This window comes from Dermochelys coriacea, chromosome 1 (genome assembly GCF_009764565.3).
Source record: "Dermochelys coriacea isolate rDerCor1 chromosome 1, rDerCor1.pri.v4, whole genome shotgun sequence".
NCBI classification, from domain to species: Eukaryota; Metazoa; Chordata; order Testudines; family Dermochelyidae; genus Dermochelys; species Dermochelys coriacea.
In genome coordinates this window covers 242,161,632-242,176,092 of record NC_050068.2, presented here as the reverse complement: position 1 = coordinate 242,176,092, position 14,461 = coordinate 242,161,632, and the positions used below count along the sequence as shown (strand labels likewise).

The following is a 14,461-nucleotide window of genomic DNA, read 5'->3' as shown; positions in this document are numbered from 1 at the left end:
GGGGATTGCTGGAGTGCAGCAGTGCACCCCTTCCCCCACTAAGTGCCGTTCCCAGGCCCAACTGCTCACTTCCAGGGCACTGCCCTTCTAGAGGCTATGGAACTACTGCTCAGTGCACTGAAGTGCTGTTTTCCCCACTCCGAAGTGGACTGCCATGCAGGTGTGGAAGAGGGAGAGGTTTGTGGAGCTGCTCAGGGATTGGGTGGTGGGCAGGAGGGAGTGGCATAGAGATGGAGGAGGCAGACCTAGCAGCAGCAGGTGATGGGCAGGGAGTGAGTTGCCCTTTCCCTTCTCCGCCCAAGGTACCCAGGGATTCTACTGCTTTCTCTGCCAATGGAGTGCAATCCACCTGGCGCACCAGGCTGCCTTACATCCAGGTAACACCCCACCAGTGCAGAGAAGTCCCTGCCCTAGAGCAATGATGTCACACGCTGCAGCTGACTATGATTGGGGGGGGAGGGGGAGGGCACTCCTTTAGAATACCACAATATTTATTTGTAAGAACTTGTCCACACATGATTTTTGTATCACTGTAACTATGTCAGTTTTCTGAACCAATATAATTGAACTGGGGCAACCCTCTAGTGTGGGTGCAGTTATTTCAGTAGAAAGGTGCTTACGTCAATCTCACTGATTCCTGTAAGTTTTAGCCTCTTTATACCAATATAACTGCATCCACACTAGACAGTTGTATTGCTTTAACAATACTGGTTTCTAAACCAGCATTGCTGTAGTAATGCCACAGCAACAGAATGGCTGATAAAGTCACCTGCACCTCATCTCCCTGCCAGCGGGTAATACACATCATACAGCCAAGAGTGAGGATGGAGAGAAACTTTAAATTGGTGAGCAACCGCTTTTCAGATGAAAGGCTTCCCACAGCTGTCCTTATGACTTAAGCTAGATTTCAACAGGTGGCCTAGAAGTGAATGATTTTATATCCTGCTATCAATCTCCCAGACCAGTCAGCTTCAAACACCTTTTGAAAATCTTACTAAGCGCTTTTGAAAATCTGGCTCCAAGGATGAGTGCTGTGCCCTTCATCCTGCTGAACCTCAGGTAGCCTTCTGTAAAATGGGGAGGATAATCCTTCCTTCTCCCACCCTTTGTCTGCCTTCTCTCTTTAGACTGAATGCTCAGGGGCAGGGCCTGTCTCTTACTATGTCTATGTGCAGTACCAGTTTTGGCTGGGGTCCATAGGCACAAGTGTAATGCAAACATTAAATGCTGATAGTTTTGAATCTAAACAGAGAGGAAGATTATAGGATGAAGTCAAACAAAATATACCCTTAGCTCCTGAATCCCTATTTTGATGCCCTGTCAGTTCTGCTGGGCAGTCCAGGACTTTCCTTCGTGTCCCAGACTTTGCAGGTCCCAGCTTGGCTCCCATCCCTGACCCATAGCAACAACAGCAAGGAGCGCTTGAAAAGGAGCCCATATTTGTTCATGCTGTGAATGGAGATCAGATACCAGCCAAAAATGCGCTTGAGGAGAAGGTCATGCAGTAAAAGAGACGTCACAGGCAGCCCAGAGAGACAGCTAAACTTCCGTTCAGCCTCCAGCAGTTGCACTGGGACTCTAAATCGCTAAAGAAATATGTCAGCCGCTGCAATGTGACTGCAGTGGCTTCCCCCTGAGAAGGCTAAAGCCCCAGGTTACTGACTCACATGGGAGAACAGTTGACACAATGTTATTTAAAGCAGGGTTAGGGAGGGTTCAATTACAATTATTGCTAGTGAAGTTAGTGCTAGTGAAAGGTACTGGATTGACATCCCCAGAGACTACCTCCCTTCTTATTAATTATAATTAATATCCTAGCCCTTAGTTAATATTTGCACAATGCTTGGAAACTGCAAAGCACAATATATCTGGTAGGTATTTTTAATTCACAGAAACAAGTACAGCATAGGCAGTAGCAGTACAAGCTTCTTCTACACTGCTCCCCACCTATGACTGATTCTGGGTCCTGGCTGGCCCCTACAGGTCAGTTTCAAAGGGCCCTAAACTATCCAGAACTGGCCCCCTGGGAATACCTTTTGGCGTTGGGTGAGATCCCCCGGGGGCCTAGACCCAGAAAATAGTTCTATGCTGTTCCCCCTCACAGCACCTGGTGTAGTGGTACGGCCAGAAGCAGGAGAGAAGGGACATGGCCAGAGCACATTGCACTCTATCTATTCTGATCCATAGAGGGCCACTGCAGTACAGCATAATTTAGAGCAGCCCCAGTTTTGCTCTAGTTTACATATCCGGAATCCAAAAGCTGCAAAGAAGGTGCTCAGTCAGCTTTGTCCCAACCCGTCTCAGTTCCTGCAGTGATCTCAGCTTGACTAATATGTCTTCACCCTGACCTAGAGGCAGCACCTCTAGGTTTGAGAGGGTAGTTTAGTCTCCCGCCCATTCTGTCCTGGGCCTTATTATTGACCCGAGCTAACAATGAAGAGGAGTAAGGCTCTCACATCTGATGACCAACCCCTGCCCTTGCCCTCTAGTCCCTGTTTCCAGTTTCCTGTTCCTAATTATTTTGTAATTCTCTGACAGAATCCAGGTTTATGTCACCTTGTTTCTTTGATTTTGAGGGTTTGCCTTTCACAGCATTGAGGGGAGTGAAACTCAGCTGCCAGAACAAAGGGGACACAGCTCTTTATGAATTTGGCGCTCCCCACAGGAAGAGGTGCTGTGGGAGGCTTGCTCCTTGCAGGCCCTGTTAAATCCCAGACTTGAGTTTATCACTGCATGTGTTATGGATATTTTGGAATGCACTGGAATCTCCCCAAGCATCACCAAGTCAAGCACATGACAATTACAGCCACTGGCAGGATGACAGGTCATTTCACAGATGACACTTTTTAAAATGGCATTTTAAAAAACTCTCCAAGTCCCTATTTATAGGATTCTCACATAACTTGTCCAATAACTACAAACCCATTCCATTATACTGGGAACAGTGCAAATTCTGAATAAGAAGAATGAAAGGCATTATATACGTGTCAGATCCTAAAGTGGTTGCAAATGTAGGCTCCTGTCCAACAAATGGATCGATACAGGCAGACCCGTCTACTTGCACTGAAATCAATGGGGCTATACGTGGGTGCGGGGACAGCCCATGTGGATCCTTTAGGGCCAGTTCAGAGAAATTACTTTGCACCTCACTGTTGTGCTGCCACCTCTCGGGTGAAATATGGCAACGCTACAAAACTGGGAGAGAAGAATACCTGAGTCAATGGACAGTGTAGAGAGGATTTAAGTACATAGAAAGGCATGACCCACCTAGAACTGGCCACGTCTTCCAAACACGTTTACCCATGACAAGAATCATGGTACCTTTAAGGAACACATGTAATCAAGTTTTCATTTTTATGTCTCAGTTGAAAACACCATGATCCAGTTGCTCAAAGGTATTTAAGCTCCTAACTGCCATTGAGCTGAGGACCTGGGCCCATGTTCCTAAGTACACCTCAATGCTGCACCCAGAGTGAATACCTCTGGACATCAGTGGGTACTTCAGTCTCTCTCCCATTTTATTCTCAGTTGGGATGCTAGCCATAGTTTCAGTTGATGGCAGTTTTTATGGTAATGTCTGTGATGAGAACAATCAACTTATTTCACAGCAGTCTCTGAAGAGCCTTGGATTGGTAATAATTTTAAGAGTACTTATGACCTAGATTGGATTTGAAATGGTGGTTTAGAGGTGAAAGAATCCATATGATATTATCACTCCTCTGGGAAGTCAGCTGCTTCTCAATGGCCAATAACACTTTGAAAGGTTTTATTTTCCCTTCAATTTCAGTGGGATATGGTAATACCAGGCTATAAAATATTAAGGAATGACAGCAAATGGTGCTCTGGGTGGGGAGTAGCATTATACGTAAAAGAAAGCGTATAGAGTCAAACACACTAAAATTTTTAAATGAAACAAACTGTATCATAGAAACTCTGTGAATAGAAATTCCTTGTTTGAATAAAAAGAGTATACTACCAGCCTCCTAAGCAAGATGGTGACAGTGACTGTGCAATGCTAATGGAAGTCAGAGAGGCTACAAAAGCAGAAAGTGTACATAGGTGGTGAGTTATATGGTCCCGTGTGGCCTATGCTCCACCAATATTTAGGAACGTGGGCATGGCTCCACCAATGTTTGGGATTACCGTGCTTTGGGGCCCCCCTGTGCTTTAGGGGAACGCAGGGTCCAGGGTGGCCTGGGGGATTAGCGGGGGGGGGGGCCTGGCGCCAGCAGCAGCGAGCAACCTGGCTCCAGCCCACCCTGTTCCACTCCACCCTGCCAGCTCCTGGCATTGCTCAGGGGAGGGGGGGACGGAAGCTGGAAAGAGGCAGGGCAGAGGCTTGGGGGGAAGGGGTGGAGTGGGGGCAGGGCCTGGGGCAGAGTGGGGGGGCATTGTTCCAGGCTGCACATCCCCCTAGGGGCAACCCTGCATGCATAATATTTTGTTATGTCCACAATAGTTAAGCTTTTGTTTCCATTCTGGTTATAATCCCCCAGACATCTGCCATCCGCAAGAGCTGGAAGATAGGACTTGATAAAATGCTGTCTTCTTGCTCCACTGCTACCCATGTCAGTCTGAGCTATTACTATTCAAGGCTAGGCACAGACGTCCCTGCAACAGTACGCTTTAGTGTGATGAAGAGAAGTGTCTTTCCACCTAGCAATAAGGCCATTCTTATCCACATTTCTAAGACATGAACTATTGTAACAGAACAATTTGAAAATTCTTTCAGGACACATGTGCATAATATATAAATCAAGTAACCTGGATATTCAGCAGTTTCTTAACAGACTTGCCTCCTGTTCTTTTATTCCTCTGGTGCTGAGTCATCTGCACTTGAAAACATGATTCTCTCCTGAATTGAAGTTCTAACTCCAAGATGGCTCGCTAAAACACCCAAACTTCCACTTTCCTTAGTTCCTGCAACAAAACTCCAACTTCCAGAGCAAATCTCAAACTCAGCTACCTCCACTAACAGATTTCCAAAGGGTTGCTTTGGTTATAATCAGTGCTCCTTTCCAGAATATTTTGTTCCCTCTGGAAATACCCAAAGCTCCCCACATCACATTATCGTTTTCAAGCCTTCCTGACTAAGCCATAAACGTTAATTGGGCTGAAATGTGGGATTTTTTTTTAAATTAGGTTCCATAAAAATGTTTGTAAAATAATGAGTGTATGCATTAGCCTGTTCCAACAATACATTGGCCAGCAGAGCAGTGGTGCAAAGTAGGAAGTAAGTTGCACCATGAAATAGCTCCATAACATACTTCCCTCTGGAGTAAAGGGGAACCACAGAAGGAGTGTGACTTTCTAAGTCACAGCTCTTTCCCAAGGGTCCTCCTGGTGTGAGGCAGCTATGCACTGTCCCTTAACCAGAGCTGAGAGCAAATGTTCAGTCTATCCCTTGTGGGGCATATTATTACCAACGCAGCTCCCAAGAAATATGTAATTAATACTAAACTACTATCTCTAGTAAATTGGATAATATTGGCAAAATTGGAACTTGTCTACTTGATCATTGATCCTAATTCCTAGGCCTCCATGGAATGGTTTCACATGAGTATAATCTAATTATTTAATATGCAAGCAGCTGTACATGCATTTTATCAAGTTCCATCTTCCAGCTCTTGTGGATGTCCCGCCCCTAGTAGCTAGTCATAAACCTACAAAGGGAGAAGCAATTTTTGATTTAGTCCTAAATGGAACACAGAATCTGGTCTAAGAGGTAATGATAGCTGAACCGCTCAACAATAAGGACCATAATGTAATTAAATTTAATATCCTTGTATGTGGGATAATACCAAAAATACCCATCACTGTAACATTTATCTTTACAAAGGGGAACTACACAAATATGAAGGTTCTAGTTTGATGGAAATTAAAAGGAGCTCTCTCAAGGGTTAAATGCCTGCAAGCAGTGTTATGTTCCTGTACCAAATATGGACTGCCTACCAGAGCATGCTTCTGAGCAAGATACACATCAGATGTGTTCATCATAAGATTCTTTAATGCTCTGCCAGGTATGGCTTAGATTAGTTTAAATAAGGTATATTACACACAATGCCACATAGTGGCTATGGTCAATCTGGAATCCTTAAGTCATCTTCTTGTTCTGCATCTGCCATCTGTAGAGTTTGCTCTGTTGATTGTTCTTTCTGAGGAATAAACTGTAGATGTCAATAGTTTATATTGAACTCTCCACAATCAGTCTTGATCACATGTGATCTGGGTGACAAATTCTTGTTCTTTACAACAGCAGGAGTTTTCCATCTTTTTTCTCCATCCAATTTGACAAGAACATAGTCACCAGGTTCTAGACTCAGCAGTTCTATGCGTGATGTCTGTTATAAAAGTGTTCATCAGCACTCTTTGCACTTTTATCAGATTTGGTTACTCTCTTCATGTCTAGTCACTCTGGGGATTGGAAAAGAAACTAAGCTGGAACAGTAGTTCTGAGTTGTCTTCCCATCTGGCATTGTGATGGACTATATCTAGTAGTTGCTGTTGGTGTTGATCTATTACTCAGAAGAGCAAGGAATGATCTTCCTTCTGTAGGATTTTCTTGACTGTCTGTACAGCTCTCTCAGCCTCTCCATTTGCTCATGAGTAACATGAGCTACTAGTAATATGATCAAAATCATATTTCATTCAAAATGACAAATTCTGCTGCAGTGAATTGTGGTTTGTTGTCCATCACTAGTTGTTCTATAATACCTACATGAGCAAATGTGGACTTCAGTTTTTCAATTGCACTGCAACACGTTTTGTCTTCCAAGTACATTTTTTCAATATACCTGGAAAAATAGTCCATGAAGACCAGGTAATGATGTCATCTGAATTCAGATAAATCTGCAGCTAGTCTCTTTTAAGGTCTATCTAGGAAAGGTGGTTTTAGACTGTATGGGCCAACATTTTCTCTTAAGTTGATTCTTATTGAATATCCTTTCAAATGTACAGTAACCTCAAATCCTCTGTTGAGTTCTTCCATTTTTCACTTTATGCCCATCCTGGCTCCCACACTGCGGCTGAAAAGATTGTTGGTCTCTGATCTTTTGATCACATGGTCTGTGATCATTTGTCTTTGTAAGTTGTTTCTGTGGTGAACTGGCCCATGTTGTTCAGAATATTTACAGGGCTAGTCAGAGCTATGTTAGGTGACATCAGCACTGGGAGGGATTGGGGGTTTATACTGTTCAGGCACTTGGGGGGTGATTGTAAGTCCCTTCTGAATATTCAGTTTCATTCTCCAGCAGGCTCTGTGTCATCTCAGGTGACTGATCCCAGAAACAATGGCTCTTGGTTATCTTAATATGAGTCCACTCCCTGACTACTTTGGTGCAGTAAACAACTGCAAAATGTCCAAATTTCAGGCATTTATTACACCATGCAGCTCTGACTGGACATGCATCATCTCTTGGGATATGACTTTTTTTATACCTTGTGCATGTGGGCTGAAATTTGTCCCTCTTAGTTTGGTAGTTCTCTCTTGTTGTCCCAGGGGTTTTATTCATAATGACTTTTAACAGTCATGCTGGGTCTTTTTACTGCTTCTAAGCTAGTTTCTTGTTTTTCAAGTTTGGCCAGTTGCTCTTGGTTTTGCTGTCTCATAAGCTTAGACTGCTTTATTCTTTTAATAGCTGTATGTGAGCTTAGGTCTCTTTTTAACTGGAGCTTTTGTGAAAGGTTTTATCTGTTAACCCAATAACCAGCCTGTCTCTGATATTTTCATATTTTGCATTCCCCAAATCACAGTTTTCAGCCAACGTATGCAGAACTCTTATAAAACATTTAACATTTTCCCCTGGTTCTTGAATTATCTGGTCAAAATATGCTCTTTCATAAACCACATTTCTCTGAAGTATAAAGTATGAATCAAACATAGCTAAGATATACTCCTAGGTATAAAGTATGAATCAAACCCTTTTATAGTCATCTTTGTGACAGTCTTCATTAAAGTCAAATGATTTAAAGATAAGCTCTGCCTGCTTCCCCATAGCATAAAATAAATAAGATACAGGTATATCTCCAGTTTCTCTATGGAGCTGGTTTTCAGTTTGAAATCTTGCAAAATACTGCTTCCAGTATGTCCAGTGTGAAAGTTTGTTAAAGCTAACAAGGAGTCCGGTGGCACCTTAAAGGCTTACAGATTTATTTAAGCATAAACTTTCATGGGTAAAAAACTCACTTCTTCAGATGCACAAAAGCTTGTGCTCAAATAAATCTGTTAGTCTTTAAGGTGCCACCGGACTCCTTGTTGTTTTTGTGGATACAGACTAACACAGCTACCTCCTAACATTTGTTAAAGCTGTAATTCTCTGGGACATTGAATAGTGGCATGTTGAAGAGATCCTGCAACTTTATTGCTTTGTTCCTTCTATCTGCAAGCTTTGTTGCTGTTTTCCTTCTGTTTCTTTTCTCCTCTGACTCTAGTTTACTTCTGCCTCCAGGTCATGTTGCTGTGCCAGATATGGACTGGCTACAGAACTTTCTTCCGAGTGAGATACACACCAGAGGAGTTCATCATAAAATCTTTTAATGTTCTGTCAGATATGGCTGACGTTAGCTTAATTTAGGCATTTTTCCACACAGTTCCACCAAGTGGTTGAACCGTATAAAACAGTTTAGCATTCCATTACAAACAGCATGGGGGCTATTTAAAAATACCATAATAAATACTCAGAATAAACGTATAGCACAAATCAGAAAAGACAACATAAGGACCAAAAGAATGCAACTGCTGATAAACAGAAGAGTAGTGAAGGCCATTTGAGGCAAAAAGGCATCCTTTAAAATTTGGAAGTCAAAACTTAGTGAGGATAATATGAAGGAGCACAAACTCTGACAGGTTAAGTATAACAATGTTGCCTAAGAAAGCATTTGAGAAGCAACTTGATAACAACGCAAAAACTAACAGTGAGAATTATTTTTAAGTACATCAGAAGCAGAAAACCTGGCAAACAGGCAGTGGGCTCACTAGATGACCAAGGTGCTAAAGGAGCACTCAAAGAAGACATGGGATCAGAGAGAAGGTCCTCTCATGGGTCAATAATTGGTTTAAAAGTAGGAACCAAAGAGTAGGAATAAATAGTGAATTTTCACAATCAAGAAAGGTAAACAGCGGAGTCCCCCATGGATCTGTGCTGGGACCTGTGCTTTCCATGTACTCACCCATGGTTTTGAAAAGAGAGTGAACAGTGAAGTGGCAGAGTTTGCAGAAGATACAAAATTATTCAAGATAGTTAAGCCAAAGCTGGCTGTGAACAGTTACAGGGGAATCTCACAAAACTGAGTGACAACAAAATGGCAGATGAAATTCAAATTGATAAATGCAAAGTAATGCACATTGGAAAAAATAATCCCAACTACACATATACAATGGTGTGTATATTCTAAATTAGCTGTTACTGCTCAAGAAAGAGATCTTGAAATCATAGTGATTCTGGTCACCCCTTCTCAAAAAGAATATAGTGAAACTCGCAACATTTCAGAGAAGGCAACAAAGATGATCAAGGGAATGGAATGGCTTCAATATGAGGAGAAACTAAAAAGATTATACCTACTCATCTTAGAAAACATACAATTAAGGTATGATAGATATATGATAGAGATCTGTCATAAATATAAAGGGAAGGGTAAACACCTTTAAAATCCCTCCTGGCCAGAGGAAAAGCCCTTTCACCTGTAAAGGGTTAAGAAGCTAGGTTAACCTCGCTGGCACCTGACCAAAATGACCAGTGAGGAGACAAGATACTTTCAAAGCTGGAGGGGGGAAGAAACAAAGGGTCTGGGTCTGTCTGTGTGATGCTTTTGCTGGGGACAGAACAGGAATGGAGTCTTGGAACTTAGTAAGTAATCTAGCTAGATATGTGTTAGATTATGATTTCTTTAGATGGCTGAGAAAATAAGCTATGCTGAATAGAATGGATATTTCTGTCTTTGTGTCTTTTTGTAACTTAAGGTTTTGCCTAGAGGGATTCTCTGTTTTGAATCTAATTATCCTGTAAGGTATTTACCATCCTGATTTTACAGAGGTGATTCTTTTTACCTTTTCTTCTATTAAAATTCTTCTTGTAAGAAACTGAATGCTTTTTTCATTGTTCTTAAGATCCAAAGGTTTGGGTCTGTGGTCACCTATGCAAATTCGTGAGGATTTTTATCAAACCTTCCCCAGGAAGTGGGGTGCAAGGTTTTGGTGAGGATTTTGGGGGGAAAGACGTTTCCAAACTACTCTTTCCCAATAATAAACCCGGTTAGACGTTTGGTGGTGGCAGCGAAAGTCCAAGGGCAAAAGGTAAAATAGTTTGTACCTTGGGGAAGTTTTAACCTAAGCTGGTAAAAGTAAGCTTAGGAGGTTTTCATGCAGGTTCCCACATCTGTACTCTGGAGTTCAGAGTGGGGAAGGAACCTTGACAAGGTCTATAAAATCAAGAACGGTGTGGAAAAAATGAATAGAGAAGTGTTATTTACCCTTCCCCAGAATACAAAAACCAGGGGTCACCTGATGAAATTAATAGGCAGCAGGTTTAATACAAATGAGTGGAAGTACTTTTCACACAAGACACAACTAATCCATGGAACTCATTGCCATGGGATGTGGTAATGGCTCAAAATGTATCTGGGTTAAAAAAAGGACTAGATAAGTTCACGGAGGATAGGTCCATCAACGGCTATTAGCCAAGGTGGTCAGGGACACAACCCAATGCTCTAGGCAACCTTAAAGCCTGACTGCAAGAAGCTGGGAAGGTAAGACTGGGACGGTAATGCCCTGTTCTGTAGACTCCCCCTGAAGCTTGGGCACTGGCCACTGTTGAAAGACAGGATACTGGGCTAGGTGGACCATTAGTCTGGCCCAGTATGGCCGTTCTTGTGTTCTTAACCTCAATAATTATATTGAAAGATTGAAAACTTTGAGGGACAGCCCCTGAAATGGTGTAAACAGTCACAGCTCTATTGACTTCAATGGAACCATGATAATTTACACCAGCTGAGGGCCTGTCCCTTGCACTCTTCACCCAGTATGGATAAAAGCAACCTTGGCTGTGCTAGTGATCTTCTTACCCAGTATCAGTACCAAATGCTACTGTAAACAGGACACTAGCATATTTACCACCATGTCATCTCACTCTGATCACAGAGGAGAAGCAGTCTCTGATGGATTTCAATGTCAGCCCATCTACTTTAAAAAAAAAAAAGTAAGACTGATGGAAACTGAAAAAAATGAGTTAGAAGCTACACCTAATGGGCCGTGTAGTCCATCTTCCTGGATTATATCATGTTTGATTTAATGATCTTAAACAAACTTTGGTAGATGGTTGTCAACCTCGGAATGTCTCTGGTTACAGTAACTCTATAACTTGTTCTGGCAGTTTGTTCCGTTACTGAACTGAACTGTTGTTCAAGTTATAAAATTTCCCCTAACATTTAAACTAAATTTTCCTTATTTTATATTAAGCACTACAGAAACTACCAAGACACCTTAAATTACCTCTGCAGTCTCAGCTGGATATGGTAAGTATTGTAAATCGTTTAGAATTGCTCTGGTTTGTTAAACAGCTGTTCCAATTCACCCCAGAGGTGGCTGCATTTCAGTGGTAAGTACTGGATAATTGTAGATGTTTATATAGCAGTTTGGGATCTTTTGGAATCAAGAGCGGGTGACTCTACCAGCATCCTAGTCAGAGAGCAAGGAGCTCACTGGATCTGGTAGTGAGTTTCAGCTGACCTGATGAGTTTAATATACCCCAACCAACTAATGTCATAACCTGTATCTAAAAGGTGTCATGTAAGATATCAATAAAAAGCTAATGCCATATTGATCATTCATATTATTGTGTGTACGGAGGACAAATTCAAAATTACAAACATATTGGGAATTGTGTTCTTGAAGTGTGCCTGCTAGGCAGGGCTAAAGTTATCCCACCCTAGAAAAAAGAATGCGATTCTGCCCCCAGAGAGGTATTTCCAGACAATGGGAATGCAATTTATGTAGAAGGTAAACAGGATCATTGAACCAAGGAGGGGAGGATACAACCATCCAACATTACAGCAAGGGGAGGAGATTGCAGGACACAGATCAATCTGCATTTTAGCAAACACTAGTGAAAGGAGAAACCACCATGAAAGCTCCTTCACCAGGAGACTCCATGTTGCCTTCCTCAGAGCTTGAATGAACTTTACTTTGGTGGGTAACTTTCAGAAGAATCCATTTCAAAGGTGCACTGGACTATAAAGAGAGGGGCAAAGAACACCAAGTTATCGTTCAGCTAAGGAAAGTGAACTGAGTACTTTGGATTTTCTGGGAGATCCTGACCAGAGGGGTGGTTAGCCAACTTGCTGGAAGGTAGATTGATAAGGAAACTACCTTGAACAAAGGCTGTAGCTTGTTGTGTTAAGTCTTAGCCTTTGGAAAGCATTCTTATGTGCTTGTAACTATTTCTAACTCTATCCTTTATACTTGAACTCACTTAATATCCTCTCCTTTTGTTAATAGACTTGTTTTACCTTGAATCTAAACCAACCCAGCCCTGCATTTGATTTAAAGTGAATGTTAACTCCAGTTGATGTGGCAAGCTGCTGGGTACTGTACCTTGAAAGGAACAAAACAAACAAACAAACTAACTCTCTGAATGGTCCAGGAGAGAGTTGATGGCTGCAGGACACAGGATTTTGGGAAAATTTAGGACTGGGGGCTGTTGGGACCATCTTGCCACGTGTAACTAAGGCTGGTGGAGGCCAGAGTGTGGCAGCAGTATAACAAGCAAGCTGCTGGAAACAGAGCGCTGCACCAGGGCTGCTTAACAAACAGACAGTCAGTGCATGCTTGTCTGCTGACTGGAGCATCCAGTCAAGCAGCTATAGCAGAAGAGCATTTTGAGGCACTCAGGGTTACAGGGCAGGCATTGACACAACCCCTTACTGGTCTGGATTGCACCCCAGAACGTGACTGGGTGTTCTATAAATGTGAGATCATTATCTTCCAATAGCACACATGGAATTCAGTGACACTCCTTCAGAGGGGGCAAAAGGCTTAGGCTTACAGGGAATAGTGGGAATTTACAGGAGAATTTCAAAGTCAGCAGAATGTCCACTCCATCAACAAAGGTTAGTTTCCAGCTCTAGTGATACTGGAGGTACAGGCACATCTCATTCTTTTGAAACTCAGCATAAGCACCACAAATACTCCATCGGCCCAAAGGCAGTACAATGATCTCAAAGCTCCAGAACTACCCATTGTGCAAGCTTTCTGCTCTGCAATCAACGACTGCACCAATCCATAGACTCATAGATATCAGCAACAGAATTCACCCTGTTAATTCATCAATTCCTTCTCCCTGTGCCCAAAGCAGGATTGAGCCATGCTGTTTATTTTCTAGTGCTTTGTCCAGTCCAGTTTTCGATAACACAAGTTATGTAATTTCCACCACTTTCTTAGGAAGACAATTCCACAGGCTAACAGATCTCACTGTAAGGTTCCTCCCTGCAAGACATTGTGCCACCCTCTTATTCAAGAAAAAAATAAAAACCTGTTCTTGGCAGTTCCTACCTGCTGCAATAGCCGTCTTCCCATCCACAGTCACAGCAACAGATGTGCTCACTGTCACCACCTCTGGTTTGCCACCTCCCTCTGTCAAGACACAGATTTAGCAGATTCAGTTACTTTCCCTCTGTTGCCAGGGGAAGGGGGCTTAGACCACACACAGGAGCTCTTTACTGTCCACAGAGAAAAACCACTGAGATCACTGAAGTAGCCAGCTCTGACATGGACTGGGTGCAGGGGGAGGCCACATGATAATAGTGCACAAAGGATGCCCCAACGTTGAAAAGCTCAACTCTAATTTCAAGCCTGCATCTCCCAGAACACTGAAGCATCCTGATTGGCAGCTCAGGAGACTGGATTTCCTCTTGGTGGAATGGCCCATGAGAGCAAGGATGTTGCCCTCAAAATAAGAAAATACATACCACCTGAGAAGCTGCTACAAGACTCAGCCAACCTTCCTGCCCACCTCAAGTTTGTTTACCTGTCTGAATAAAAGGGTTGTGTCATTACACTACAAGACCAAATTTAGGGTTAAGTTAGACCTATTTAAGTCTAGAGGGATGCCACACTAGTAACCCAGTCCTTCTTTCTCCTTGTTTTCTGGGTGCTAGGAAGCTTCAGAGCGTATTGCACCTCATGCCACTGGTGCCTCTCTGTGTGCATGGCCTCTACGCTTTCTCCTGCTGAGACGGTATAGGTTAACTGCCCAGATTTTCCCAGAATGCACTGGTACACACACAACGTTTAGGCAGTGTCGTATGCGTGAATGCACAAACATGGTTCAGCTATTATTCTGAGGCATAAAAGCAGGCACATTTCAAACCGTGTGTAGGTTGTGCCACACACTGGATACAAAAACCATGATTGCATATGTAGTCTGAACTGCACCTTAGGCAGTGTGCCATTTCCTAAGTTGAATTCAGT

General features: G+C 42.7%; 1 protein-coding gene across 3 annotated transcripts in view; it reads right to left on the bottom strand.

Annotated features, from left to right (window-relative positions):
- CACNA2D4 (calcium voltage-gated channel auxiliary subunit alpha2delta 4) overlaps window positions 1–14,461 on the bottom strand; it is a 212,421-nt gene that overhangs the window by 75,292 nt on the left and 122,668 nt on the right. For all 3 annotated transcript variants that reach the window (XM_043517786.1, XM_043517792.1, XM_043517780.1), the window contains exon 26: window positions 13,544–13,624. In XM_043517786.1, the coding sequence (XP_043373721.1) occupies window positions 13,544–13,624 (81 nt within the window). The remainder of the gene's footprint in view (window positions 1–13,543; window positions 13,625–14,461) is intronic.